Source organism: Muscardinus avellanarius (assembly GCF_963383645.1).
Source record: "Muscardinus avellanarius genome assembly, chromosome: 13".
Classification (NCBI taxonomy): domain Eukaryota; kingdom Metazoa; phylum Chordata; class Mammalia; order Rodentia; family Gliridae; genus Muscardinus; species Muscardinus avellanarius.
Window position 1 is genome coordinate 16,707,091 of NC_137799.1, and position 26,969 is coordinate 16,734,059.

Consider the following 26,969-nt stretch of genomic DNA (forward strand, 5'->3'; position numbering starts at 1 on the left):
TGTTTTCTAGAGCAGAGTGCGCATTGAGGTGGGAAGTGGGAAGGAGGGCAGAGGTTCCATTGGCTGGCAGTCTGGGGGATGACTCCGGATAAAGAAAAAACAGGTTTTAGTTAGTAGGGTTAGGTTGCAATTGCATTCATTCTCTGCTTTTATTGACTTAACCTGCTACAATCTATACCCCAGCCTAGACGCACAATGTCAGCTCATTTGAGGTTGTATTTTTATAATCAGCTTCAACCTTATGTCAGCCTCTGAGAATGCATACGTAGAGAAGACTTTTCCTAGGGAGACTTGCCATTCTATACAAAAAGGAGGCCACAGGACAAACAGAATAACATGGTCATCAAGGGATATGCATTAGATGGGTTCCCATGTACAAGTAACACAACCTTTCTGAGCCTGGCATTTTTGCCTTATCTTGGCTTTTCCTTTCTCTTTCAGTTGAAACAATTGAGTGAGATAATGTTTAAAATCCGGGACTCATTGTTGATGCTTGATGATTTATTTCTTCAAAGGTGCACTAATAAGATCATTGTTAAGGGGGAATTCAGGCTGAAGAGGCAGTTGGAAATCTTGGAAATCTAGACAGTTTCCTGTAGGAAGCAGCACTGTGCTAGGCCTTGCTGTTTGACTGAGCCAGTCTGGTTCTCATGTCCTTTGGCCCCCTTTTTTATTTTTTATTTTTTTTTAATTTTTATTGGTGCATTGTATTTATACATTTTAGTGAAGCAAAAAACTTGTGTAGACATAAATGCACACTTCAGCCAGCCAGCCCCCACCCAGTTCCCACCTTACTCCCTCTCCACCCCTCCCTCTCATGCTTGGTTTCGTGGTTGACTATGGTATGAATAAGTACATTGTGCGCTTTAAAGACCTTCCTTCTCCCCTCTTCCCATCCCCACAGTTAGGCTGCCTTATTTGCTCCTCTATAGGATTTCCTTTTTCATCTAGAATTCCTCCTATGACCCCTTTCACCTTAGCTTTCACATATTAGGGAAAGCATCAGATTCCTTACTTTTTGTGACTGACTAATCTCGCTTAGCATGATGTGCTCAAGATCCATCTATTTCCCTGTAAATGCTGCAATTATGGTTTTTTTTTAATGGCTGAGTAAAATTCCATTGTGTACATATCCCACGGTTTTGTAATCCATTCATCTGTTGATGGACACCTTGGCTGGTTCCATAGTTTGGCAATGGTGAATTGTGCAGCTATGAACATAGATACACATGCATTAGTTTGGTCGTTTGATTTCCTTTCTTTTGGGTAGATACCCAGAAGTGGTATTGCTGGATCAAATGGTAGATTTGTTCCCATTCTTCTGATGATTCTCCACACTGTTTTCCAAAGTGGTTGCACTAATTTGCAATCCCACCAACAATGTTTTAGAGTTCCTACTTCTCCACATCCTCGTCAGCATTTGTTGTTCTTTGTCTTTTGAATGGTTGCCATTCTAGTTGGGGTAAGGTGAAATCTCAGGGTAATTTTGATTTTCATCTCTCTGATTGCCAATGATGTTGAGCATTTTTTCATGCACTTATTAGCCATTTTAATTTCTTCTTTTATGAAGAAATTTATGAAGTGTCTATTTATTTCACTTGCCCATTTTGTATTGGATTATTTGTTTTTTTAGTGTTGAGTTTCTTGAGCTCTCTATATTCTAGATATTAGTCCTCTATCGGAGGGCTAGGTGGTGAAAATCTTCTCCCATTCTGTTGGCTCTCGGTTGAGGTTCTTGACAGTTTCCTTTGCTGAACAGAAGCTCTGTAGTTTCATGCAATCCTACGTATCGATTATCATTTTAGTTTGTTGTGCCTTTGGGGTCTTGTTGAGAACATTTTCATCTGTGCCTGTGTGTTGCAGTGTTGGACCTATGCCCTCTTCAAGGAGTCTCAAGTTTTTGCTCCTTTTCACCGGTCCCTCCATTCTGTTCTTTTTTATTTTATTTTATTCATTTCATTTTGAGCTGGAGATTGAACCCAGAGGTGTTCTGCTTCCACGCTGCACCAGCCCTTTTTATTTCTTGTTTTTAAATAGAGTTTTACTAGGTTGCTGAGAATCTTGCTAAGTTTCTGAGGTTGATCTTGAACCTGCAGTCCTCCTGTCTCAGCCTCCAAGTGCTGGGATCATAAGTATGCAAACCACACCTAGTTCCATGCTGTTCTTTTTAATTTTTTTTATTTTCTTGTGGTAGTGAGGATGAAATACAGGGTCCTTCTACCTCAGGGCTACACCCTTAAACCTATTTTGTTTTTATTTGGAAACAGGGTCTCACTAAGTTGTTGAGAGACTCATTAAACTGCTGAGGCTGGCTCTGAACCGGCGATCCTCCTGTCTCAGCCTCCCAAGTACTGGGTTTAGAAGTGTGTGCCACCACACCTGGCCTTCCATGCTCTTCTTAATCAAGCCTTGTTCACATTGCTCCTTCTGCTGAAATTATTTTATGCCTTTAATCTGCTCACTTAAGTCCTTACTGCTACTAAAGTCCAGCAGAATCTCTCTCTTCCATTTGAACTCCTCTGGTCTCGTTTTGGACTCATGGTTCACATTCATCATATTTCAAAGAATTGTGGTGTGCACTGCAAAGACTTTTACGGAAATATTATTTAAAACTCCTCTTTTAGAGATGGGGAAACTGAGGGATGAAAAGTAGAAACAATTTGCTTGAATTCACAAAATACCTTGGAGATGGAGCTGGAAAAAAGATCCTAGGTTTTTCTGTTTGCCAGACTCCTTTAGGTTTTATCTACCAAGGTTCTGGAGTTGCAAGCTTTTGTTTCCTTTTTGCTGTACAGCGGGTGCTGTCAGCTGTGCTGAGGAATCTACACGGCCTTCAAGCTGTGACTGCTGGTCGGATTTCAACACCTGCTTGTTAAAGGAGACCAGGATCCTTTCCACCCACATTCATTGATGCAGATGGTGGATGGAACCTGAACGCAGACCCTGGATATCATCGATGGGAGCGTGAGCTAGTGCAGCAACAGTCTCCATGGAGAAGCTTAGACTTCTTTGCTTCTGCTGCTGGGGTCAGCTTGGCCATCAGGGAAGCATGTCTTCTGTTGAGAGAGCAGGAAATAGTGTGGAACAAAAATGCCTGGAAGTCACAAGCTCAACACATACACAAGCCCTCACTGGCCTGTTTCAGTCTGGGTGGCTGGTTTCCTTCTCTTGGGAGCCTGAGGCATTCCGCTAGCAGGCTAGATGATAACCTCTCATCTGTTCCTGTGGGTTCAGCCTGGATCTTTCTCCTTTTAGCAAGGATGTCCTAATACACTCACGCTATCATCATCTATCTATGTACATACACAGTTTTGGTGTGTGTATGTGTGTTGCTGGGTATTAAACCCAGGGGCATTCTACCTCTGAGCTGTACCCGCAGCCCTGTTTTATTTTTTAAATTTGAAACAGGGTCTCACTAAGTTGTAGAGGGTTTCACTAAGTTGTGGAGGGCCTCACAACTTAGTGAAACCCTCTACAACTCACATAAGTTGCTGATGCTAGCTGTGAACCAGTGATCCTCCTGTCTCAGCTTCCCATGTGCTAGGATTAAAGGTGTGTGCCATACACCCAGCTCTCACAGTTATTTGTTAAAAATGTACTTCCCCCAACTTTTTATTTTGAAAGTAATATTCAAAATATTTCTAATTTTTAAATTAAAAACTGCATGGAAAGAAAGAATTGGAAAATTAAAAATTGCATTATATCTAGATAGGCCAACAATTAATATTTTAATTCTATTTCTTTTATATACACACACAAATGGAAAATAAGTTGCCAACATTATGGCATTCCTCTTAGAATATTTTGCTATGCTTTTTTCCAGAAATGAGAGCATGCACAAACAATAAAAAATGGATTTTTAATATTAGTAATACATTGTAAATAATGAATAAATTTTATATTAAATAAACAACTATGCCATTAAAACTTCTAAGAAAATTAATAATAGTTGCATAGCAATTTAATAATTAGAATATATTTATTCACCTATTCTCGATGATTCTTTCTGTGTTCCTTTTCCTTTCTTGGATACAATCAAAGGTCACGCATTGCATTTTTAAAATCTCTCCCGGCTCTTCTGCCCTGAGTTTTCTCCACCATTTCTACACAGCCCTCCACTCTGCAGCCACTGCAAGGGCTTCTAGCTTTTTGTATACCCCCCTTTATCCATCATGTTCTGTCTCACCTCTAGGCTCTTCCATTTTCCTGACATATCCCTCTTCCTTCTCTGCCCCTGGCAAACTATTTTATCAGGGATCATCTTAAATCTTACTTTCTCCAGGAAGCTTTTAACAAAAATCCCTAGATTAGTTCAAATGCTATAGCCATGCACTACCATGATCCATGGCACTCCTACCACCAGAGGGGCCTTACCTTATCATATTGTAATATAATTTAGTTTTATTCATGTTTTGTAATTTACTTTATATAGTTATTTATTTATTATAGTTCATATGTCTTCCTGATAGACTGTACACATTCTGAGGCAGGAAAAGTGTCCATTTTCTCCTCACCCATATCAATACCAGTCTCTGGCATAGCTGCTGGTGAATAGTAACCATATAATATTGTTTTCATGAAAAATATTCACTCAGATTATTTTTGAAAATGAATGGAAACCAGGCATGGTGACACATGCCTGTTATCACACTACTTATGAGGCTGAGACAATAGGATCACAGGTTTAAGACCAGCCTCAGGTCTTTAGTGAGACTCTCAGGAACCTAGAGCAACCCTATTTCAAAAATAAAAATAAAATTTTTAAAAAAAGGCCTGGGGTGTAGCTTGGAGATAGAATGTTCCTGGGCTCAATTCCCAGTACCATAAATAAGGAAGCAAATAAGTAAATAAGTAAGTGAATTGGAGATACTGATCATTTTTCCAGCTCAAAACTTTCTTCACAGATTCAGATTTGCATACCAACTGCCCATTTGATGTCTCCACGTGGATATCCAGTAGGCTTCTCAAATATATCATGCCTGCACCCGTTTTTCTGACTGTTCCTCCCAAAACCATTTACTCTTTTTTGATTCTTTGTTCTCTCATACCCCCATAGAATCCATTAGGATATCTTGGTTTTACCTCCTTGAAAAATGGAAATCCACTGGGAATGATGGTTCATACATGTAATCCCGGTACTTGGGACGCTAAGACAGGACTATCGCAGGTTTGAGACCAACCTCAGAAATTTAGCAAAACCCTTGACAACTTAGTGAGATCTTATTTTCAAATAAATAAAACAATAAAAAGGTGCCAGGGGTGTAGCTCAAAGGCAGCACACACCCTGGTTTAATTCCTATTGCCAAAGAATAAAATCAGTCAATCAATCCATAGTCTGATCTCTCCTATTATTACTTTTATGGCAATCTACTGGTTTCTCTCTCCCAGATTATGGCAATAGCCTCGTGTGTAGTCTCATTGCCTCTAAATTTGTTCTTCCACATACTATCTCAACACAGAGTGATCTTTAAAACCCCATGTCAGGTTGTGGCAATCACTTAGCTCAGTTCCCTTCAATGTCTTCTCATTTATTTCATAGTAAAAACCAAGCTCTTTTCAGCAGCGGAGGAATCCAGCTGGACCCAGTTCTCTTTCTCCCTTGCATTACTTTCTATTTCTCTCTGCTCCTCTGTCTTGACTCTCCTCACTGAGGCTCCTGGTTTCCCCAGGAAGCTCATCCCCTAGATGTCAGCAGAGCTCCTCCACCTCCTTCTGGGATGTGCTCAGATGTCACTTTTTCTCTGAATGCACCTTGACTGTCACACCCTTCTTTGCCTTCTTCCAGTGTCCCTTACCTTATTCCATTTCTTTCATAATATTTTTTTTAATTTTAGAATTACCTATTTAAAACATGTATTATTTTGTGCCTCAAGTGCTTAGAATAGTACCAAGTCCCTAATAAATATTTGCTGAATGAATATATACGTGGATGGATGAATAGAAGATTGATTGATGGAATACATGAATGAATGGATGGTGTGGCCAAGTCAAGAGGCCAAGAATTTTATACTTCACATATACCTACAGTCTCCTCCTAGTCATTTAGCTTTCTGGCACTGTGATCTTGACAAGTCAGATCATCTACGGACCTTCAATTTCTACATTTGAAAAAATGGGGTAAATAAAAATCGCCACCACATCTGGCAACCCTGGGGATTAAACTGAGGTGTTTGAGATGTGCTTTGTAAACTGGAAGGCACTATATAAATGTTAGCTCAGAAGGTGGGGGGTAATAAAAGAAGAGAAAGAAACCATGGCGTAAGAGTGACCAGCAGGGATTAGATGGGCAAACTCCCATGATCCCTGTGCAAGCACTGGAGGGGATAAGAGTTTAGGCAAAATGAAGTGCAAGAAATGCAGGCTAAAAATGGTCCTCTGAGGGGAAAGAGGAGTGTGAAACATTTTACCAGTGTTTACAAGGAATTGAGAAATCACAAGTTGCCATACTCAGACAGAGTTGAAATGGTATTGATAATTGCAAAGTGTTGGATGGGAGCACAGCCCATATGTAAAAGAACTTTAATTGTGGGTCACAAAAAGTTGAGAAACCTGCCTTGGGAGGGTTGGAAATGGAGGAATAATGTTTTTGAGGCAGTGAGACAGTGTTCATCATTTGAAAGCACCTTTATATGGCCAGCCCTTCCTCTACCTTCTCGCTCACAAGAAACCTATGTATGGAAAAAGGATCTTCATCATCCTCCCTGTAAAAACGAAGCCCCCAAAATATGTAAGTGTGCAAACCTAGTACATTTTAGTGCCTCTCATGTTTTGTGTTGAGGTACATGTTTTACTGTAGTTTTCATTAATGAAGTAGGTGAAGAGGATTCTTATTTGGTCTTAATGGATGGAAGTTGCACAGGTGAATTATTTTGTATGAATATTTGAGGAACACCTAAGAAGCGCTGGGCACCATTAGCAGCCTCATACTGTGAACCATGCAATGGGTAAGACAATATAATTATCTCCTTGGAGTTTATGTTAGAGTAGAGAAAAGGGCTGAAGCTTAGAAAACATCACAAGAAAGACAATAAAATATAAGCACATGAATAAAATAATTGCAGATAGTGAATGATTCCCATAAATAATGAAAACTGAGAAGTGTAGGACAGGATTTATTTAGTTTTGGAGGCCAACGACTTCCTCCAACCAGGCTTTGCTGGTGACCTTGATCTCTTAATGATGTGGGGCAGGTATTACATGAACACATGTAGCCGAAACACGCCCCTGTGTGTTTGAGGACTGCAAGAAGTGACTTTAGTTAGAGAGCATTCACAGGGGAAATAGAAGAGGATGAAGTTGGATAGGCAAATCGAGGCCAGTCCACTGAAGCTAAAGTCCAGAATCTTGGTGTTTTGCTAATTAGAACATTTCCTGGGTTTTGTTTCTTTCTTTCTTTCTTTTTTTTTTTTTTTTTTTTCTGTTTTGGTACTAGAGGTCGAATCCATGGACAGACATTCTACCTCCCAGCTACACTCCCGGCCCTATTTTACTTTCTAATTTGAGACAGGATTGTGCTAAGTTGCTGAAGGTCTTACAGAGTTGTTGAGGCTGGGCTGGAACCTGTGCTCCTGCTGTCTCAGCCTTCCAAGTACTGGGATTATGAGTGAGTCTATGCCACCACACCCAGCTAGAACACTTTTGTCATTCAACTTCTCTCTCACTGAGCTTTGATTCATTGGGCTAGCCTTCTCACTGCCTTTGCTGGATTCTGATCTTTTTCTGTGTTTGGTTATTTTATCAGTTGTCACTTATTTTCATGACCTTCTAGATTCTATTTTTTTTTTTTTTTTTGGTGGTGGTACTGGGGTTCCTGGAAAGCCGTCTACCTCTGGAATACACTCTCAGACACCTATTTGTTTATATTTTTATTTGGAAACAGGGTCTCTTAAGCCAGTGAGGCTGGCTTCGAACCTCCATGATCCTCCTTTCTCTGCCTCCCAAGCGCAGGGATTACAAGCGTGCGCCACCACGCCCAGCTAAAATCTATCTTGATAGTTCATTTTTATATTTCTAACCTCGACAGATCCCCTGAGCTTCAGATTTATAAGCCTAACAATTTAATAACCTTCTTCTATGTGTCACATCAAATTCTGGATTCTCATTTCTTTATTCAAATATTTTTACTAGTGTTTTTATTTTCATCTAATGGTATCATTATTGATTCAGTTATTTATTCATTTTTTGTGTCTGCATGTGTGTATGTGTGTGTGTTACTGAGGATCAAACCCAAGGGCATTTTACTGCTGAGCTACATCCCCACCTTACACACACACACTATTTTGAAACAAGGTCTTTCAAAGTTATTTAGGCTGGCCTCCAACCTATGATCCTTCTGTCTCAGTTTCTCAAATTCTGGGATTATTAGTGTTCCACCAACCCTGCTGACCCAGTTATTGGAACCCCAAGTCAGGAAGCATCCATGATTCTTCTTCTTTTTTTTTTAAACCTCACAACAGCAAATTCTGTAGACTGTGCTTATAAAAGATACTTCTAGCACATCCACTTGCCTCCTCCTACTTCCCTCCTCTAGCCCTCTAACAGTTTTCTTCTGGACCACTGCAGTCTGGCCTGTGTAGTGGCATTCCTTTTTACAAGGTTGTCTCCCCTGCCTGCAGCTCACCTCTATACACCAGCCAGAGTGATCTCACTGCCACCTGATTCCTATTACCTTTCTTAGATCTATCTAATGGCTTTCCAGCTCAATTCAGTAGGTGCTCAAAAATATTAGTTGCATGAATGAATAGGTGGAAAGTCAGGGAGTCAGCTGAGCATGAGCAGGACAAGGTCATTTTTCCCCACAGTTATCTGATAATTCATTATATGCTAAGTCCTGATATAGGTGCAAAAAATACCCTGAGAAAACTACCTGCCCCTTTCCCATTTTTATGCAGAATGCATCATGTAGTAGGGATAAAAAGAAAAGTGAACAGACAATCTTAGTATAGATTGGTTCCGTCTTTGGGAATGTAAAGAGCGCTATTGGCAAGTGTGGGCTAGATAATGTAGGAGAAGAGTTTTTCTAGTGAAGACAATTATGCGTAATTTTTTTACCTGAAGGTAAGAGTGGATTTGTGTACTTGATGGAGTTTGAGAACAAAACAGAGCAAACAAAAAGCCATGTAACTGCAGAGAGGAAGAAAAGATCAAACATAAGCCAGAGAAAAAAAGTAGGCGGGACAGGGCACAGAAGGGAGGGACCCCACTCACTGTTCAGATGTCTGGGCTCTATTTTAAGTAATGGGTGGTCTCTGAAAGTTCATACATAATTAAGAAAAAGGTGGATGTTGGCGAAATTAGTTATGATGGCTCCAAAGAGCAGCCATTTGGTTTGAGTGAAATGAGGACAAGGTAATAGAGGAAGAAGCTGGGAATGTGAAGTTTACTCCTTGACGTGGGAAATCTTGAATGTAAATTGAGAGTTTCTATTTAGTTTCTAGACTATAGGACTCATGATTGCTTCTCGATAAGCTGGTGGAGGTGGCATGAGACAACCCACACTTTAGAAAGATAATTCTGGCTATGATATTTAAGAAGAATTGTAAGCTTGTCAAGGTGGAAGCAGGGACTAGGTGGGCGGCATCTGTATCACTGTATGTCTTGGCTAAGAACCTTGCTTTATTTAATCCCCCAAGCCTTTTTTACTCCAGGTTACTGGACTTACTAGACATGCTACTGATTGGAAAAAGGAAAAAAAAAGAAAGTGCTAAGGTGTTAAGGATTAATTCCAAAATTTCTCACTTCTGAGGGTTTAATTGCCACCTCTGCCTACGCATGGAGGAGGGTGCAGTAATAAATAGAAACAGGAAGTCACTCAAGACTTAGGCAGCTTGGAAGCAGAGTCCCAAGGTAACTTGCCAGACTCCAAGGGCTCAGTGTTGGCAGTTAAACACTCTAGTAGGTTGTGAGGAGTGCCTGAAGAACAGGAGGTTCTTCTTGCTGGAAATGAGAGAAAAATCCATTCATAAACTCACTGGCATCGCTGTCATTTATTCAAGGATTATTTATTGTGTATTTTTATAAATTACAGGAATGCACTAAGAGCTGAGCAAAAACAGGTACAGTCCCTGCTCTATAGAATTTGAAATGTCATGGAAAGAGCTGACAAAACAATCATCACATGGTCAATAATCATTAGCTGTGCCCAGTGATCTGGGGGGACCTGGGCTGACTGTAGGAGTTGGGGCAAGTGGCCTGTAGGAGTGACCTCCAGGCCTAGGCTCAGAAGATTGAGAAACAGATTGCAAAGTGGAAATGAAGGAATGGTTGCCCCAAACAGAGGAGAGCTCAGAAGTACTTCAGTCCTGATGCTCCCAATTTTACTCTACAAAAGAATCTCCTGGGACCTTGGTAGAAAGGCAGAGGCAAGGACTGTGTTGCTAAGTTTTGAGTGAGCTCTTCTTTCTTAATTTTAACATGGATTTTGACCAAATTTCAATGTGGATGTTCTAAGACACTGGCTTCACAAAAAAGCAGAGATGTCATATATGAATATATCATTATAAATTTCACCATCATGTGCAATTGCAATTCTTTAATTAAAAAAAATAGCAGACAGAATCCAGGTCTCATGGTGCACAAATTATGGTCCTTCACCCAAATTTTGTTTTACCCAAAGGGTGAAGGGAGAGACGAGGTTCTACAACTCTATGGATCCAGAAATATATTCTACTTATACCTCACTAACCCATTTTTCTTTTTTTAAATTTTTTATTGGTAGATTATATTCATACATCATATTGGGGTAAAAAACTAATGTGTACATACATATACACATCACTGATTTTACCCCTACCCAATTCCCACCTCATTCCTTCCCCATCCCTTACTCCCTTGCTTGGCTTAGTGGTTGACTTCGATATGTTTAAGTGCATTGTGTGTTTTAGAGATTTTCCTTCTTGCCCCCTCCTTTCTCCTCCTTTAGGTTGTCTTGTTTGCTCCTCTATAGGATTTCCTTTTTCATCTAAAGTTCCTCCTATGACCCATTTCTCCCTAGCCCATTTTTCAAAATATTTATTAGGATTCTATCTCCTTTATTTTTTCCAGAAATATGCAATTTTTCAAAATCTATATTGTTTGCTTTTGTAGCCCAGCATCCAAAGTAGAATTGTGGCTGATGCCCTCTGTCCAATTATTTGAGAGAATAAATTAATTCATTAAATGTTTTATGTCTAAACAGAGGTTTGCAGGCCATTAATCCAATCAAACTGTCTATTTTCCATGTGGTAAAAGTCAAACTAAAAGAGGAATTATTACTTGTTTTTAGCAGTCCATGTTATTTAGATTAGAGTAGGTGGCAGATTTATAATGTCTTTGTGTGTGGTCTTAGTGCTGATTCCCTTAGATTAATTTTCAGCATTTAAGAATGTCAAAATATTGATAGCATCTTCCAGAAAGGTAAGTAGAATGTATGAAGTATCTTAAGAATAATTCATACAGATACATGGACTTGATGTTCAAAATGGGCAATTAGCTTACTCTATGAAATCTTGGGCTGGAAATAACCCTAAATTTCATCTGATGTGTACATGGTGTCATAAAAAAAAGAGTTAAGTCTGAGTAGGGGTCTTGGCATCTGAGTTTGTTCTGGAAAATGGGACTTATGATAAACAGCACCTGAGGTGCTTATGAGTATTAATGCAAAGTACTTGGATCATATCAGGTTACAGATAATAAAGCATATGCAATATTTGACAATAAATATTTGCATTGGAAATAAAGGAACAATGAGAAAGAACACACACACACACACACACACACACACACACACACACACACACACAGAGACAGAGAGACAGACAGAAAAAGAGGAAGAGAAAGAGTAAGAGAAGGAGAGGGAGAAGAAAGACTTATTATACTTTCTTTTTTAAATCTTTTTTTTATTTTTATTTGTACATTGTACTTTTGACTGAGAAGTACCATGTGAGTTTGCAAAAGAATAGTTGCTAGGCAGTGGCTTTCATAGGATATGGTCATCAAAATGACTTTATGTCCAAGAAGAATGCCATTTGATGGTTTTGAATAGAGACATATTAGCCGGGCATGGTAGCTCACACTTGTCATCTTAGCATTTGGGAGGCTGACTGGAGGATCATGGTTGATGAACAGCCTCAGCTACTTAGTGAGGCCCTCCTTAAGTCAGTGAAACTCTGTTTCAAAATAAAGAATAAAAAATTAGGCAGGGGGTGTAGCTCGGAGGTCAAATGCCCCTGGGTTCCATCCCCAGACCCACACACACACACACAAAAAAAAAAAAACAAAAAGAAAGAAAAAGAAGATAGATTAATTGAAGAATAGTTTGATGAGAGGCTTCCATTTTTTTGTGCTCTAGTAAAAAGAATGGAGTTGAAATTCACACTGTGAGGGTAGTTTTATGATATAGCTAGAGATTGGCATCTCTCTGTGTTTTGTAATATCACAGCCAACTCAGAGCTGGAAAAACTCTAAATATATGATTCCTTCTGTAACTGTTATCCATCATCCTAAGGTTTATATGAGACTAACACACATGTCAGTGCCCATAACTATTAATAGTCCCTGATTAAAAACATTTCCAATTCTCCTGGACATTCAGAAGACAGTTCCTAATGTTCTCTACACTTTTTTTCTTTTTTGAAACTCAGTATCTCCTAGCCAGTAAGGACAGGAGCAGTGACACTTTCCAACCACCTTTTAGATTTTGAATTCCTCCCCAAAGCTTCTCTATCAGTCAGTTATGCAAATTTTGCTTCCAGATCTTCAAAGACAGGGGCGTCCCTGTTTCCTAGGACAGCTGGTTTTATTCTGCTTAGCCCTGACAGTCAGAAAGACCTTGCTCTTTACTGAACAGAGGATTTGCCTTGCTGTCAGTTACTTCTGCTCATTCTGCTTCTAGCACTTGGAGCCATATTTTCATGTCAATACAACTCATCAGATCCTACCAGCCGGAAAAACTGGTGGAATCTTCCATCTTCTGTGGTGTTCAAGTGATCAGATCAAATACTTCTAAGAATACATTAGGTACCCACCCATAGTGTTTTTGTTATTGTCAGTGTGTCTACTAAATCGATTTTCTTATTTAATCATCAAACCATAATTCCACATGCAATGGTCTTTTTCTCTTTCTTTCTTTCTTTCTTTCTTCCTTTCTTAACTCATGTACAATCTGGGCATTTTAAAATCAATTTCTCCTCATCTGCATTTTAATAATGACTTTATTATGATATGTACTTAATTAATGACTTTGTTAGTTAGGCTTAAAGTGGTTCCCAAAAGGCTTTGTGAGAAAATGTCCTTGTTCTCTAATTTGTTTTAGCCCAGAAATTTTCAAATATTTTTTAGGAGAAAGAAATTTCTTTTTGTCAAAAACCAAAACAAACAGAGAAAGCATACACAATCTACTGATCTCTCTCTGTAGCTCCATCTATAAACCTTTAATCTGTTCTTGATTATTTCCTTCAAATGCAATGTTAGACTGGGTAGGTCAATAAATTAAGTCAGGATCAGCAGAAATTTCTTAAAACAGGTCAGACAGTAAGTATTTTAGATTTTGTGGGCCTCCTGTGTCTGCTACAGGTACTCAACTCCCCATTGCAGTTCAAAAGCGGACAAAGACGGTAGAGCATCTAGACAAATGTATGTGACTATTTTTCCAATAAACATATCCTTATAAAACAAGCAGTGGTTAGAGGCTGAGAGAGGAGGAGAGCAGTTTCAAGGCTAGCTTCAGCAACTAGTGACATCCTGTTTCAAAATAAAATAAAATAAAATAATAAAATAAAATAAAATAAAATAAAATAAAATGGGGCTAGAAGGGGGAGTAGCTTGGAGGTAGGATGATCCTGGCTTCAATCCCCAGTACCAAACAACAAAAACCAAACCAAACCAACAACAGCAACAAAAATAAATCTTTGTTTCATGAGCCATAAGTTTGCTGGAGTTTTGAAATAAATAATTTTAAAACACTGGTGCAGTTAGGTTAAGTAAAGGATGATTTTACAAATTCAGTTCCCAACGTCGGGCCAGAAATTTGGCAAGTATATATAGAATGAGCTTAATAAAATATATATCCCTTAATTAGTTTAAAGCAAGGAAAGAGTAGCTTTTTATATAAGAAAATAAAAAATGAATTTGCCTGAGAATATGGAGTTGGAGAAAGTTCTGAAATAGCAGTGTGCTCACTCATCTTAAAATATTTTACCGAGAAAGAAATTGGTAATTAAATGCAGTATTATTTGCTGGGGGAAAAAAATAAGTTGTTCGTTTTTTTTTTGTTTTTTTTTTTTTTTTTTTTTTTTTTTTTGCCTAAAAAGGATGTGCGGTAGCAGAGGGAAAGGAGCAGAAGACCTGGATTTTAAATTAGCTCTACTGTGTGTCTCTGGGAAAATTATCTCCCCTCTCAGAGTCTCCGTGTTTCCATCTGAAGATTGAAAGATATGATGAAGACATTCTCTGTGGTCCCTCAGCACTCTCAAATTTTGTGATCTGAAAGAAAATTCATATAATTGTGATGCTTAATGGGATTTATGATAATTGGAAAATAATTGCTGCTCCAAACTTTTATTAATCTATATTTAGTTATGAGTCATGCTCTCACAATAGATGCTTTGGAAATAAGCAGAGAGACAAATCGAGTAAACAGAATCTTAAATATTTTATTTATATGCAGCTCATGTAATCCCTGGAGCCCATAGGCATATTAAGATCATTTAAAATACCCATTAAAAAGTTATGTGTTTTACGACAAACTCCCCTTTTAGAATGCCTAGCCAAAGGATAAATAGCTAACATTTATTGAGTAGCTACTACTGCCAGATTAATTGGATTCATTATGTTTAATCCTTCCAGCAACCCTGCAAGGTAAGTACTGAGATTTCTATCGCACTGATGAAGAAGCTCAGAGATGCTGAGAGAACTGCAAATAATCACTCAGCTAACGAGTGTCTCCATGTTGAGAGCCAGAGCCAGGCCTGTCCGGCTATAAAGTTTGTGCTCATTCCATGGTGCCACAGTGTCTTCAGAAAAGAGCATGACCTCCGTTCTAATGCCCAGTAGAATAACTATTGGCTAGCTGGGCGTGGTGGTGCTTGCTTGTCATCCGGTACCTGGGAGGCTGAGACAGGAGGATAGCGCACGTTTGAGGCCAACCTTAGCTTCTTAGCAAGGCTCTCAGCAACTTAGTGTGCTTTGTGTGACTCTGTTTCCAAATAAAATATAAAAGTAGGTTTGGGAGTGTAGCCTGGAGGTAGGAAGCCCCTGGGTTTCATCCCCAGTATCCCCCCTCCCCCCTCCACACACACACAGTGTTGGCTTTTTATATATATATATCTGGGATTTAATATATATATATATCTGGGATTTAATATATATATATATACATATATATATGTGTGTGTGTGTGTATATATATATATATATATATATATATATATATATATATATACACACATACATACTGGGATTTAACTCAGGGGCTCTCTACCTCTGAGAAAACCCACCACCTCAGCTTTTTTTGTTGTTGTTCTTGTTGTTAACACCAGGTCTTGCTAAGTTGCTCATAATCTTGCTATTTACTGAGGCTGGCCTCAAACCTGTGATCCTCCCAAGTAGTCGGATTACAGGTGCACAACACCACGCCCAGCACACCCAACCAACTTTGGCTTGTGTGTGTGTGTGTGTGTGTGTGTGTGTGTGTGTGTGTGTGTTCTATTTTTCTTCAGAGTAGTACAGGGACTCCTGGCAAGGTAGTTAGGAGTCTCTATTTGTAGAATAGGCATGAGGAAAAAAGTAGGAAGAAACAAGGAAATGACTAGATAGAGAACCATGAATCTGAATTTTAATATGCCAGTTCTGGCACAGGTTTGCCACAATGGCCTTCACCACCTGGAGACCCGATTTCCTGTGCTTGTGATGCTGGATGACACTTCTTCCATCATCCAGGCTGTAGGGAGTATGATGGGTAGTGTGATAGAGACTTATAGGAAGCCAAGGTCATTGCGGAAATCATGGAGTCTTGGAAATGGAATGAGACAGTGGATCAGTGGAAAACACTGAGTCTGGAATCAGGACCCTGGGTTCTGTCCCCCTATCCCCAGACAACAGTGGTGCTATGGCCCCAAGGGAGCCCCTTTCTCTCTATGGGCCTCAATGTCTTCATCTGTGAAATGACAGTGAGCACCATGGGTGATCTCTCCTGAAGCCAGTCTGTCCTGACGTTTGGGGTTCTGTATGACAGAGCAGTCACTCAGAGGAAAGAGGGCTTTTGGGTATCAGTGCCCTATGAAGCCTCCACCTGCACTTTGAATAATGTCATGCCGTCCCAAGTGCCTCTGTTTTGTTTCTGTTTTTCTTCCTTAAGTTTCTACTCAACAGGGGCTAACTGGGGCGATGTGTGCATGTATGTTTACAAAAGTATTTTTTATCCCATTATGATGTATGAATACAGTGCACCAGTAAAAAATAAATAAAAAAAATTAAAATTAAAAAAGGAAAAGAAAGCACAAAGCTGTCCTCCCGTGTGCTTTTCCTGGAGTGCATGCCCCCGTTCTCTGAACCTATTCCTCTTTGGGCCTGCTATGGGCAGGCACTGCTATGGGCTTGTTATAAGAGTAGCATGCCAGTTGGATGTGGTGGCGCACACCTGTAATCCTAGTACTTGGGAAGCTGAGATAGGAGATTGCAGGATCCAGACCAGACTCAGAAACTTAGTGAGACCCTCAACAACTTGGTAAGACTCTGTTAAAAAAAAAAAAAAAAAGCTGGCAGTGTATCTCAGAGCTAGAATGTCTCTAAATTTAATCTCCAGTACCTTACAGACACATACACCTGTGGGTGCGTGCATGCACACATGTGCGCGTGCGCACACACACACACACACACACACACACACACACAGACACAGACAGAATAAAATGTCATTACTTAAGTCAATAGACTTTGGAAAATAGACTTACATGCAAATTATAAGTAAAGGTTATTTTAGTCTCTAAAGTTAAGTCAGTGTCTTTACTTGTAATTAACATAATACTATTCATAATCACGTTTTCAAAGCTATCTTTTCCTTCTTTTCCTTTTCTTTCCTTCCCTCTCTTGGCCCGAGTGCTTGGAGAGATTGGAGAGATCTGCATGGATGCTGCAGCCCTCAGTTGCCCTCCCACTTACGTTCTTGTGGTTCTGGGTTGTGGAGGCAGGCAGGGGGATTGGCACTGCTTAAAATGCAGTTTCTACCTCGCCTGTGCCCTTGGGTTCACCTTTCCCTGAGCTGGCTGAGCATCCTGGGGAGCAGCTGGGAACAGCAGGCAAGAGAGATGCCCTGGCTTCTTCTCTCAGCTCGATGATTTCATCTCCTTCTCCTCCTCCTCTGTGATCCCCCTTGTTCATCTTGGGAATAATTTGCTGCTAACAATAACAGGAGCAGCCCCGGAGTTCTCTTCCATCACCCTGATACTCGCAGGCTTCTTTTTGTTCCATTTTCAAATGATTAGTTAATGCAACCAAAGGGATAGGCAGCCCAGGAATAAACAAATGCAAACACCCATAACTCGAATCAATCATTCTCTCAACAAACATTTATTGGGATAGAGTGTCTATAAAATATTCTAAAATGCATCTTCGGAGGAAGTCAGTCTAGCAGAGAGGTACGTATTTAAATTTCAATGTTTAACCCTTGTGGAATTGCTTCACTGAGGAGTGTTTTCATGGTTGCTTTAGGCTACCTTGAGCCCATCATTATCACTGGAGGGACTATTAAGAACATCACTCCACTAGCATCCTATCCAAGGAATATTTCTTCAACAACCTTGAACAACTATCACTCTGCTGTCTTCTTGGCTGTATAATTCTTTCAGCTTTGATTTTGCATTGTCTTTTGAATACAGAGAAGCTCAGAGACATTTGTATTACATGTCCATCAGGTATTTATGACTTTGCAGAATTAAATTTGTATGTAATTTTAACCCCAACTTCATTTTTGATTTCTCCCTTTGTTTTTCCATTTTTAAATATTATCAAATCTCAATCACTTACAAAACAATGGAAAAATAAACCTCATATTTGTCCAGTACTTCCCCTCGGATTCCAAAGTGCAGGAAGTGCCTCCTCACCCCCACTTCGCAAACACAAAAATCAATATGCAACGTTGCAAGCAGTAGAAACATCAGAATCATAAATGTTTCCGGTGCAAACAATAAAAATAACGATAATACCTAAAGCAGCTAACCATTTTTCACACCCTGTTGCAATTTTCAAAGAAATCTTTCAACTATTATTTGATTAAACTCTCAAAGGGTGATTTTTAGAGATATATGGTTTTAGTCCCTATCATATATATGAGGAAGTAGACCTGGAGGAAGTGTATATACTATGGGTCTATTTCTTAAATTGAGCCTTACTGCTTTTAATCTATTTGGTGAGAAGGAAATCTCACCTTTCCCCGCAATTTTTATCTTCTGGCAAATTTTTTAAAAAGCAGGACTATTTCCTCTTCCTTTCCGCCCCACCATCCATCCAGCTTCCCATTGGAGCTGCTCATATAATCCTAACCGCAATGGTAATATGGAAAATAGCTTTACATTAACATTTTATTGAGAGCTAGTAATGTTCTAGGAACTGTGCTTCATGATTCAACATAATTCTAAACCCATCCCTCTAAGGCAGATGCCATTTGCATTTTATGGCCAGTAAGCAATAGGTGGTGGAGTCCAGCAATAACCGAGACCTCCACCTCCAAACCTGAGGCTGAGGGAGACAGGGCTGCAGGTGGACTGATACTGTCAGCTTGTTTTACAGATGGAGGCATGGCTGTGCAGGAGAGCAAAGACCTTCTCAAAGGCACAGAGGCAGTGGGCCTGTGCCTGCCTAGTCTTTTCTGACTCTTCATTGCAACTATATGTGTCATTGACTCTGTGTGTGTGTGTGTGTGTGTGTGTGTGTGTGTGTGTGTGTACAAACAGATGGCAAATACAGAGGATAAAGGAGGATTCCTGTAATGACAATGTTCAGCTCCCAAAAGAAAACCTCAACCTTATGCTTTTTCTCTCCAGCCTCATCTTACACCCTGCAACTCTGACTCCTATCTCCTCTGTCCCCTGCCCTGCCATCACTCACCCTCCTGCCTTCAGCTCTCCACCAGAGTGGGTCTTGCTGTAGATGCCCCATGCCTTCTATCCAGGATCCTTTTTTAATCTCAGTCTAATTGGTTCACCCACCCTGCTGGGATGCTTAATTGGGCATAAGTATATTCTGCAGATCCTATGCCATTGTGAGTTCTGCCTTCTCCTCCAAAGGGAATTTGCTTGCTCACTGGGCTCAGAAGGAAAGATATGTTTTATGTTGCTCCCAGTTCACTGAAAACTTACATGAAATTGTTCCTGGGCCAGCAGAGAAAGAAAAGCTTGCTTGCTTTCCTTTATTTTCTTTATTTTAGGTTTTAGGATGTCCTGTAGCACGAAGAAGGTTTTGCACTTGGAGTCATGAGCTCCAAACTCTGCTTAAATCCTGCCAAGCTTTTACTGTCTAGTTTTGTGGCAAATAGGTTAATCTCTTTGACATTCATTTTTCCTATCTGTGAATTGGGTGAGTTAGATGTGATGACTTCCATGGATGTAGTAGGTATGGAGCTTTTAGAATACTACCTGTGATTCAAAGGTGGCCTGCCACTTGCTTCTGTAAATAAAATTGTATTAGAAAACAGTCACAATTTCATGTGTAGACATTTTCTAGGGCTGATTCCTAGCATACCGATAGAATTGTGTGGTCAATGAAAGCCTAAAATATTTATGATCTATTTTTATGGAAACATCTTGCCTATTCTTTTTTTAAACATAATTGGAGTGTGTCATCTCAAAACCTTCTTCTGACCTTTAATGTTACTTATAATTTAGAAATGAAAAGTATTTGTCAAGGATAACGGCTTTCTGAGATCTATGCACACCCTCCTCCATACATTGATGTTACTTCTTAATCATTCTTCCTTTCACCTCACTCCTCCATTCCTCTACTCATCCAATCTTCCTCCTTGATGCTCCCACATCTGCCAATCACATCTCTACCTCAAACCTTTGCATTTGCTATTCCTTCTTTCTAGAACATGCTTCCACCACCAGATAGCCCTATGAACTCTTCTTTATTTGTTTCAGGTATCTCCGTAAATGTTCTCAAATAAGATAGACCTTCAGAAAGACCTTTTCTGATCAGTATATGAAATCAGACCTTCTACTACCTCTTGAGGTCTCATTCTCTTCTTTTATTTGTCTGGCTAACATTTATCGTCTCCTGTATGTGACACATTAGTTTCCTTGTGATTTCTCTACTCTCACCAGAACATATGCTTCTTGAAAATATGACTTTTATTAGTTTTCTTGATTGCTCAAACTCCAAGGCAAGAAAAATGGTAGTGCTAAATATTTGAATATGAAAATCAATGTTTTCAGTCTATTTTAGGTGAAGTACACACCTCTAATCCCAGCACTTGGGGTACAGGGACAGGATCATCACAGATTCAAGAATAGCACATGGTAACTTAAATCTTGTTTCAAAATGAACAATTTAAAATAATTTAGAAAGGGCTGTGGTATAGCTCAGAGGTAGAATGCCTCTAGGTTCAATTCCCCAGTGCTACACACACACACACACACACACACACACACACACACACACACGTGCACACGCACACATGTACACACGCATGCATGTGCGCATGTGCAATAGATTCACGTGCTTTGGAATTCTTTTACTGAAGTGTATTTTGGTAAATAATGTAAACCCATAGATTTTTGTGATTATTGCAGTTTTTCCTCTTTCCTCTGATGTCCTTATAAGGTGACATCAACAATAAAGCCATCCCAGAACATTTTATTCTGCATTTTTGATCAATTAGAACAAACTTTATACACTGAACTTTAAAACTAGAGTTTGGTATATAGTCGTTTAGTCTATAATTCTGGACCAACTGTCTGCCTTCAACATTTATATCAAACTCTTTCTCTATCCTAGCAGTAAGTACCTTGAACTTGAACTAGGAAGCAGATGCTCCCTAACCTAGCCTTAGATGATTGAAGCCTGGTGTGAGACCAGGGACAAGGCACTCAGATTCCCTACTCACAGAAATTCTGAGATAATATGCTACTCTCTCACTCTCTCTCTCTTTTTTTGGGGGGTGTGTGCTGGGGTTTCTGGAAGCTCTTCTACCTCCAGGCTACACTCCCAGTCCTATTTTATACTTTTTCTTATTTTTGGAAACAGGATCTCTTAAGCCAGCACAGCTGGCTTCGAACCTGCGGGATCCTCCTGTCTCCACCTCCCAAGCTCAGGGATTACAGCGTGTGCCACCACGCCCGGATGGTCCTCTCTTTTGCCTTTTATCATCTGTATGCACGCACATACACATCCTGATCTTGCCAGCTGTCTTAATCCTTCTCATCCGCCTTCACTTTTGTACATGTAGTTCATTGCTCCTGAAATAACCTTCCTCTATTTTTTCCTTGCCAAAGCCACTGTTTCCTTCAGAATTCAGTTTGCACAAGAGAATTCTATGATACCACCACTCCCACCTTCTTCTTTTCCAGACAATGTTGAGGATCCTTCCTTTTGATCCTTCCATGGCTAAAGCTGCCATTCAAATAGCAGAGCAGAGTTTGAAAACTTCTCTAAGCAACCATTTTGGTATTCCTGGGATTAGACAGTCTCTCCAGGTTGGTGAGCTGGAGATACCTGGCATGTTGCTGCAGCTGCAGGATTTTAACAGTACCCCTTAATGCCCAGCTCTTCCCAAGGTCCTGGCCCCATACACACATGCCTAATGCTTTTTCTCATGTAGGTCTTGAATCCAACCAGGAGGGAGGACCTGGGCTCCCTGCACTGGCTTCTTTCCTATTTTTTTCCCCAGAAGCAACACAGATGGTGGGCCCTGGGTCTGTAGCTGGTGAGCTTCATGATGTCTGTGAATGTTGCTTAAAAATAAAGAAATTGAGTCATGACCATAATGGACTGGGGTGGCATTATTCCCCTGTTTCAGTGTTGGTTCTACTATATTTTTATATCCTCTCAATATTTACATTAAAAGTGTGACTTAAAAGACTGGGTATTTAAGATACCGCTTTTGTCTATCCAGCTATATCACTAACAATTTAAGTGACCTTTAGCAAGTTACCAAACCCTCAGTGTATAAATAAAAGTTTGAGAAATATAGCTTTATTAATATAGAAAAGAAATCCAAAAGAGTTTATTATAAATAAATGTGACACATATATTATATATACACACACCAAAGTCTTTTAGGTATATATCCATTCATATATATATGATGTGAATATATAATTATTTTATAAATTTCAGGAATAAGCTGGTGAGGACTCTTCCTTATATTCATTTGGAGATTCTCACTGCCTCGCATTGGTCACCAATGGTTAAGGAACAAATCACTCTGCATTTGGTGACTTAATATAACAGCATTATCTTAACAGTTTCTGAGGGTCAGAAATTTGAGTGTCTCATTTCTGGCATCCTATTCTAGGCTGTAGTCATAAATGGCTGGGTGGGGAAAGATCTGAGCCCAGTGCTGTTCACATGGTCATTGTTAAGATCCTCAGAAACCACTGGCAGGAGGCGCTCTTGGGTGCTTGCTATGTGGACCTCTCAGTGGACTATCTTACAACATGGCATGAATCAGGGAGGAAGGAAGGGAGGTAGAGGAGGAGGAGGAGGAGGAGGAGGAGGAGGAGGAGGAGGAGGAGGAAGAAGAAGAGAGAGAGAGAGAGAGAGAGAGAGAGAGAGAGAGAGAGAGAGAGAAGAGAGAGAGAAGTGACAGTGACATGTTTGATGCTAATCATCCTGCCACTTTCATATTCTATTCCTTGAAAGCACATTTCTGGGTCCAGGGTTAATTGAGACCCCTGTCCCAGGCTACCTCCCCAATATAGGATAGCCTGTTGGCAGCCAAAGCCCCTAGCAGCCTGATCAGCACTCTAGGGGCATCTGGTGCCCTCCCACACCCTCTTCCTTATAGCCTTCTCCTTCTGTGCTGCTCTTACCAAAACACATTCTGGATGCCTTTCTCATTCTGTCCTTCCTTTTGTGTGTCTAGATTTCCTCCCCCCTTTTTTTTTCTTAAAAAGTCTTGTATTTATCTAAATCCTATGCAAACTTCCAAACGGGAATTCAAACATGGCCTCTCTGAAACTTTCCCTAGAGGCCTGAGTCATCCATGTTCCTCCTTCCTTATCCTGCATCTCTTAATTTACAATAAACTGGAAGTTGTCTATCTTTTCTGACAGACCCAGGGCTTCTTGATAAGAAGGCCAGGGTTTTGTGCACCCACAGGTGAGCTTCAGGGGCTCGGTGAGCTCAGCCTACTGACTCACTTGTGATGTGCAACTGCTTTGCCTGAGAACCGGAACTGTGTTAAGACTTATGGGTGGAGATTTCTTCTGCAGACACATATCAGAAGCTCTGAGGCTTGGAAATGTATTTTAATGTTAAATTATTTTTTCAGACCCAGTTTCTGTGAGAGTTAGAGGTCAGACTCCACCACTGAATTACTGGGGTATATTCTAGCTGATTCCCACCCTGTTCAGCTTTTTCTTGCCCCGGGACCCTTTCTTTATTCATCTCTCCCATACTGTGGCAGAAAAGAGAGACCTTTTCATTAAACTCTGCTTCCTATCATTTATCTAAGCTGACCTGCAACCCTCTTGGCTTGACTGTTTTTCCCAGGGGACGGAGAGTAGGTAACTCAGGCAGGTCGGAGAGCGGGTCGCTCCAGGGCAGTGCATCTTCTCTAGGAAGAGTGACTGCTACTTAAGCAAAACCAACCTGAACTGAGTTCCATTAAATTCCTGCTTGTCTTCAGTTTGCAGTCTCTGTGCTCACCATTTATGCACCTTTAATGATTTACATGTACATACTTGGGAATTGGTGAAGAAATCAAGTTATAAAACAATATTTCACATTAGATTAGTGCCTTGCAGTTTCCAAAGGTATTTTCACACCCTATCGTTCATGTAATCCCTGCACCAGTGGTAGAAAATAGATAATATTAATTGAATTTTGTAGATGAAGAAATGTAAGGTCCAGAGAAAGGACACACTTTGCCCAACATTGTCCCACATGAATCACAAGAGACAGAGCAAGGCTTGGATTCCCAAGTTCAGTGCTTCTCCATTTTGATCTTCTCTATTATTAGTGAAGGAAAAATCAAGCTGCTCTCTCCATGGTCTTCAGAATATAGCTTGGTTCTTTCACATAATTAAGTGTTCTGGGCTCAATAATGAATTTTTGAAATGTCTTAGGATGATCTCAGGTTACTTTGTGCACTAGGTCCCATCCTTTGTTTTTTTTGTTTTTTTTTTTTTTTTTGGTGGTGGTACTGGGGTTCCTGGAAGCCCTTCTACCTCCGGGCTACACTCCCAGACCTTTTTTATTTGGAAACAGGGTCTCTTAAGCCAGCGTGGCTGACTTCAAACCTGCGCAATCCTCCTGTCTCAGCCTCCCAAGTGCGGGGATTACAAGCGTGTGCCACCACACACAGCTAGGTCCCATCCATTTTTAAACAGACCACTTGTCCACCCTTCCTTCATCCATCCTTCCTTCCTTCCTTCCTTCCTTCCTTCCTTCCGTCCATCCTTTCTTCCTTCTTTCCTTCCATACATTATTTTATCTATCAAATCTTATTATGGATCCTGAAACATGATAGTCACTGAGCTCCTTACAGGGTTGGAGCCCTCAGGAAGATTCTGTTTCTATTATCATCATTCACAATCTAGTGAGAGAAATGGCAAAACAAGGAGAGGATATTGGAAAACTAGTCCTTGTGAGATTAACTAAAACCAGGTAATAGTTTTCTGTCACGGGGCTAGTGTGATAATATGAGTTAAAATGAGACATGCCATTTTGGTAGACTATAAAATACTGTGAACATTTTCACTTGATGATGATGGTGATGATGGTGATGGTGATGATGGGGATGATGATTAATTACCATCTCCAAACTATTTCTTTTTGTCCCAGTCTCTTCCCCCATAACTGAGTAAAAGTGATCCCTGAGTTTTGTTTCCATGATACTCTGTAAGCAACTTGAGGGCATTGCTGTGTCTGGTTGGTTCAGCACCTTAGTGATGAGTAGTACTCAATAAATATTGTTGACTAAAGAGGACTGAAAATTCTAGATCCAAGAGTCACTTGATGAATATTGAACATCACTGTCAGATGAAAAGTGATGCCTGATGGGGTGCTGCTGGTTGGGCTGTGGCTTGAAGACAGAAACGGTAAGCTGAGGAGTGTTGCTCATCTCTCCCAGGGAGTTTGCCCGTTGGAAGGTGAGGAACACAGCCATCGAGAGGAGAGACCTGGTCCGTCACCCAGTACCCCTCATGCCAGAGTTTCAAAGGAGCATCCGTCTGCTTGGCAGGAGACCCACTACTCAGCAGTTCATCGATACTATCATCAAAAAGTACGGCACCCACCTCCTCATCTCTGCCACGTTGGGAGGTAGGTCAACTGCCCTTGGCTGTAGCCCTGTCATAACTGTGGGTCTGGGATGGAAGAGACAGGGGAGAACCCTGAGAGCAAAGACTTCATAGTCACTGTACCATTGCACAACACCCAGAAGCATATATTGCCAAAGAAACTGAATCCTCTAGTGGTGGTTATATCTAAGCAGAGAATTCATCTATAAAAAAAACTACTATGAGGGTTTACTAATTTGTTTGAAAATATGGTGTTACCTTGAAATTGGCTTAGTTTGTTAGAAATGCTTAATATGAGCTAGACATGGTGATGCACACCTATAATCCTAACACTAGGGAGGCTGAGACAGGAAGATCACAGGTTCATAACCAGCATCAGCAACTTAGTGAAGCCTTCTGGAACTTAGTAAGATTCTGTTTCAAAATGAAGAATAAAAATAGAGCTGGAGGTATAGGTCAGAGGTAGAATGTCCCTGGGATCAATCACCAGTGACCCCCCAAAAAAATAAATGCTTAACCTGATAATTGTAGTTTCTTTGGGATAGAATCTAATCTGGGAATAAAATTACATTTCAGATATTGTTGAATGAAGTCCTTTTGTTTATTTAAGTACATTAAGGACTGATAAGTTGAGGTTATCTTTTTTTTCCCCACAAATGAGCTATCTTTTGTATCTCATATGAACTTGGAATGGGTTAACAAGAAAGTAGGCTAATTGTTTTACCCAGCTCAGCCTTACCCATCTCTCTGCACCAGGTCCAATCCATCTTCAAGGGAGTGAGGAAAGGAAGCTGAATAAAAGGGAGGAAATTAGTGCAAGGACCATGGGAAATGGTACAGACGAGGGCATTTAGATGCATATGGGTCTTGCCTGCATGCATCATTTGATCTTATGAGCTACAATCCCGTAGGCATCCATTTTTTTCACAGTGACTGGGCCCACTGAACTTTCAGAAAACCCTTTTGGTAGTAGAACACCATGCTACCTGCTCACAGAGATGATAAGGTGCATTTTGTCATGGTCCATGCCAGGTAAAAGAGATTGATATATTGACAGAGACAGGGGAACTGAAGTCTAATTATAGCAGGGAATTTTCTTTAGAGGAGGATTGCACAGTACAGGCTAAAGTGCACAGGACAAGCTTCATGGAAATAGTAGTCACAGTAGTCTTAGTTTCTCAGGAGCTGCCTGGGTAGAAGTTGCAGCTTCTAGACAGTGTGTGTGTGTGTGTGTGTGTGTGTGTGTGCGCGCGCGCGCGTGCTTGTGTGTGTTACCAGAGATTGAACCTAGGGACAATCTACCTCTGAGATACACCCGGACACTATTTTATTTTATTTTGAAACAGGGTCTCAATAAGTTGCAAAGGGCCTCGATATGTTGCTGAGGCTGGCTTGTAAATCTGTGATCCTCCGGTCTCAGCCTCTTAAAGCCTGGGATGACAAGTGTGAGCCACCAAGCCCTATTTACAGTGTACATTTTGAGAAAGACAAGATGGGAAAATTGATGATGAGGGGAATGTAGGTAAAGATATT

The 26,969-nt window shown here is 40.3% G+C and overlaps 1 protein-coding gene across 1 annotated transcript in view; it reads left to right on the plus strand.

Moving 5' to 3' along the window:
- BRINP1 (BMP/retinoic acid inducible neural specific 1) overlaps positions 1 to 26,969 on the plus strand; it is a gene marked incomplete at both ends in the record, with an annotated part of 143,267 nt that overhangs the window by 46,661 nt on the left and 69,637 nt on the right. The window contains one exon of the mRNA XM_080709307.1: positions 25,268 to 25,458. Within this exon, the coding sequence (XP_080565433.1) occupies positions 25,268 to 25,458 (191 nt within the window). The remainder of the gene's footprint in view (positions 1 to 25,267; positions 25,459 to 26,969) is intronic.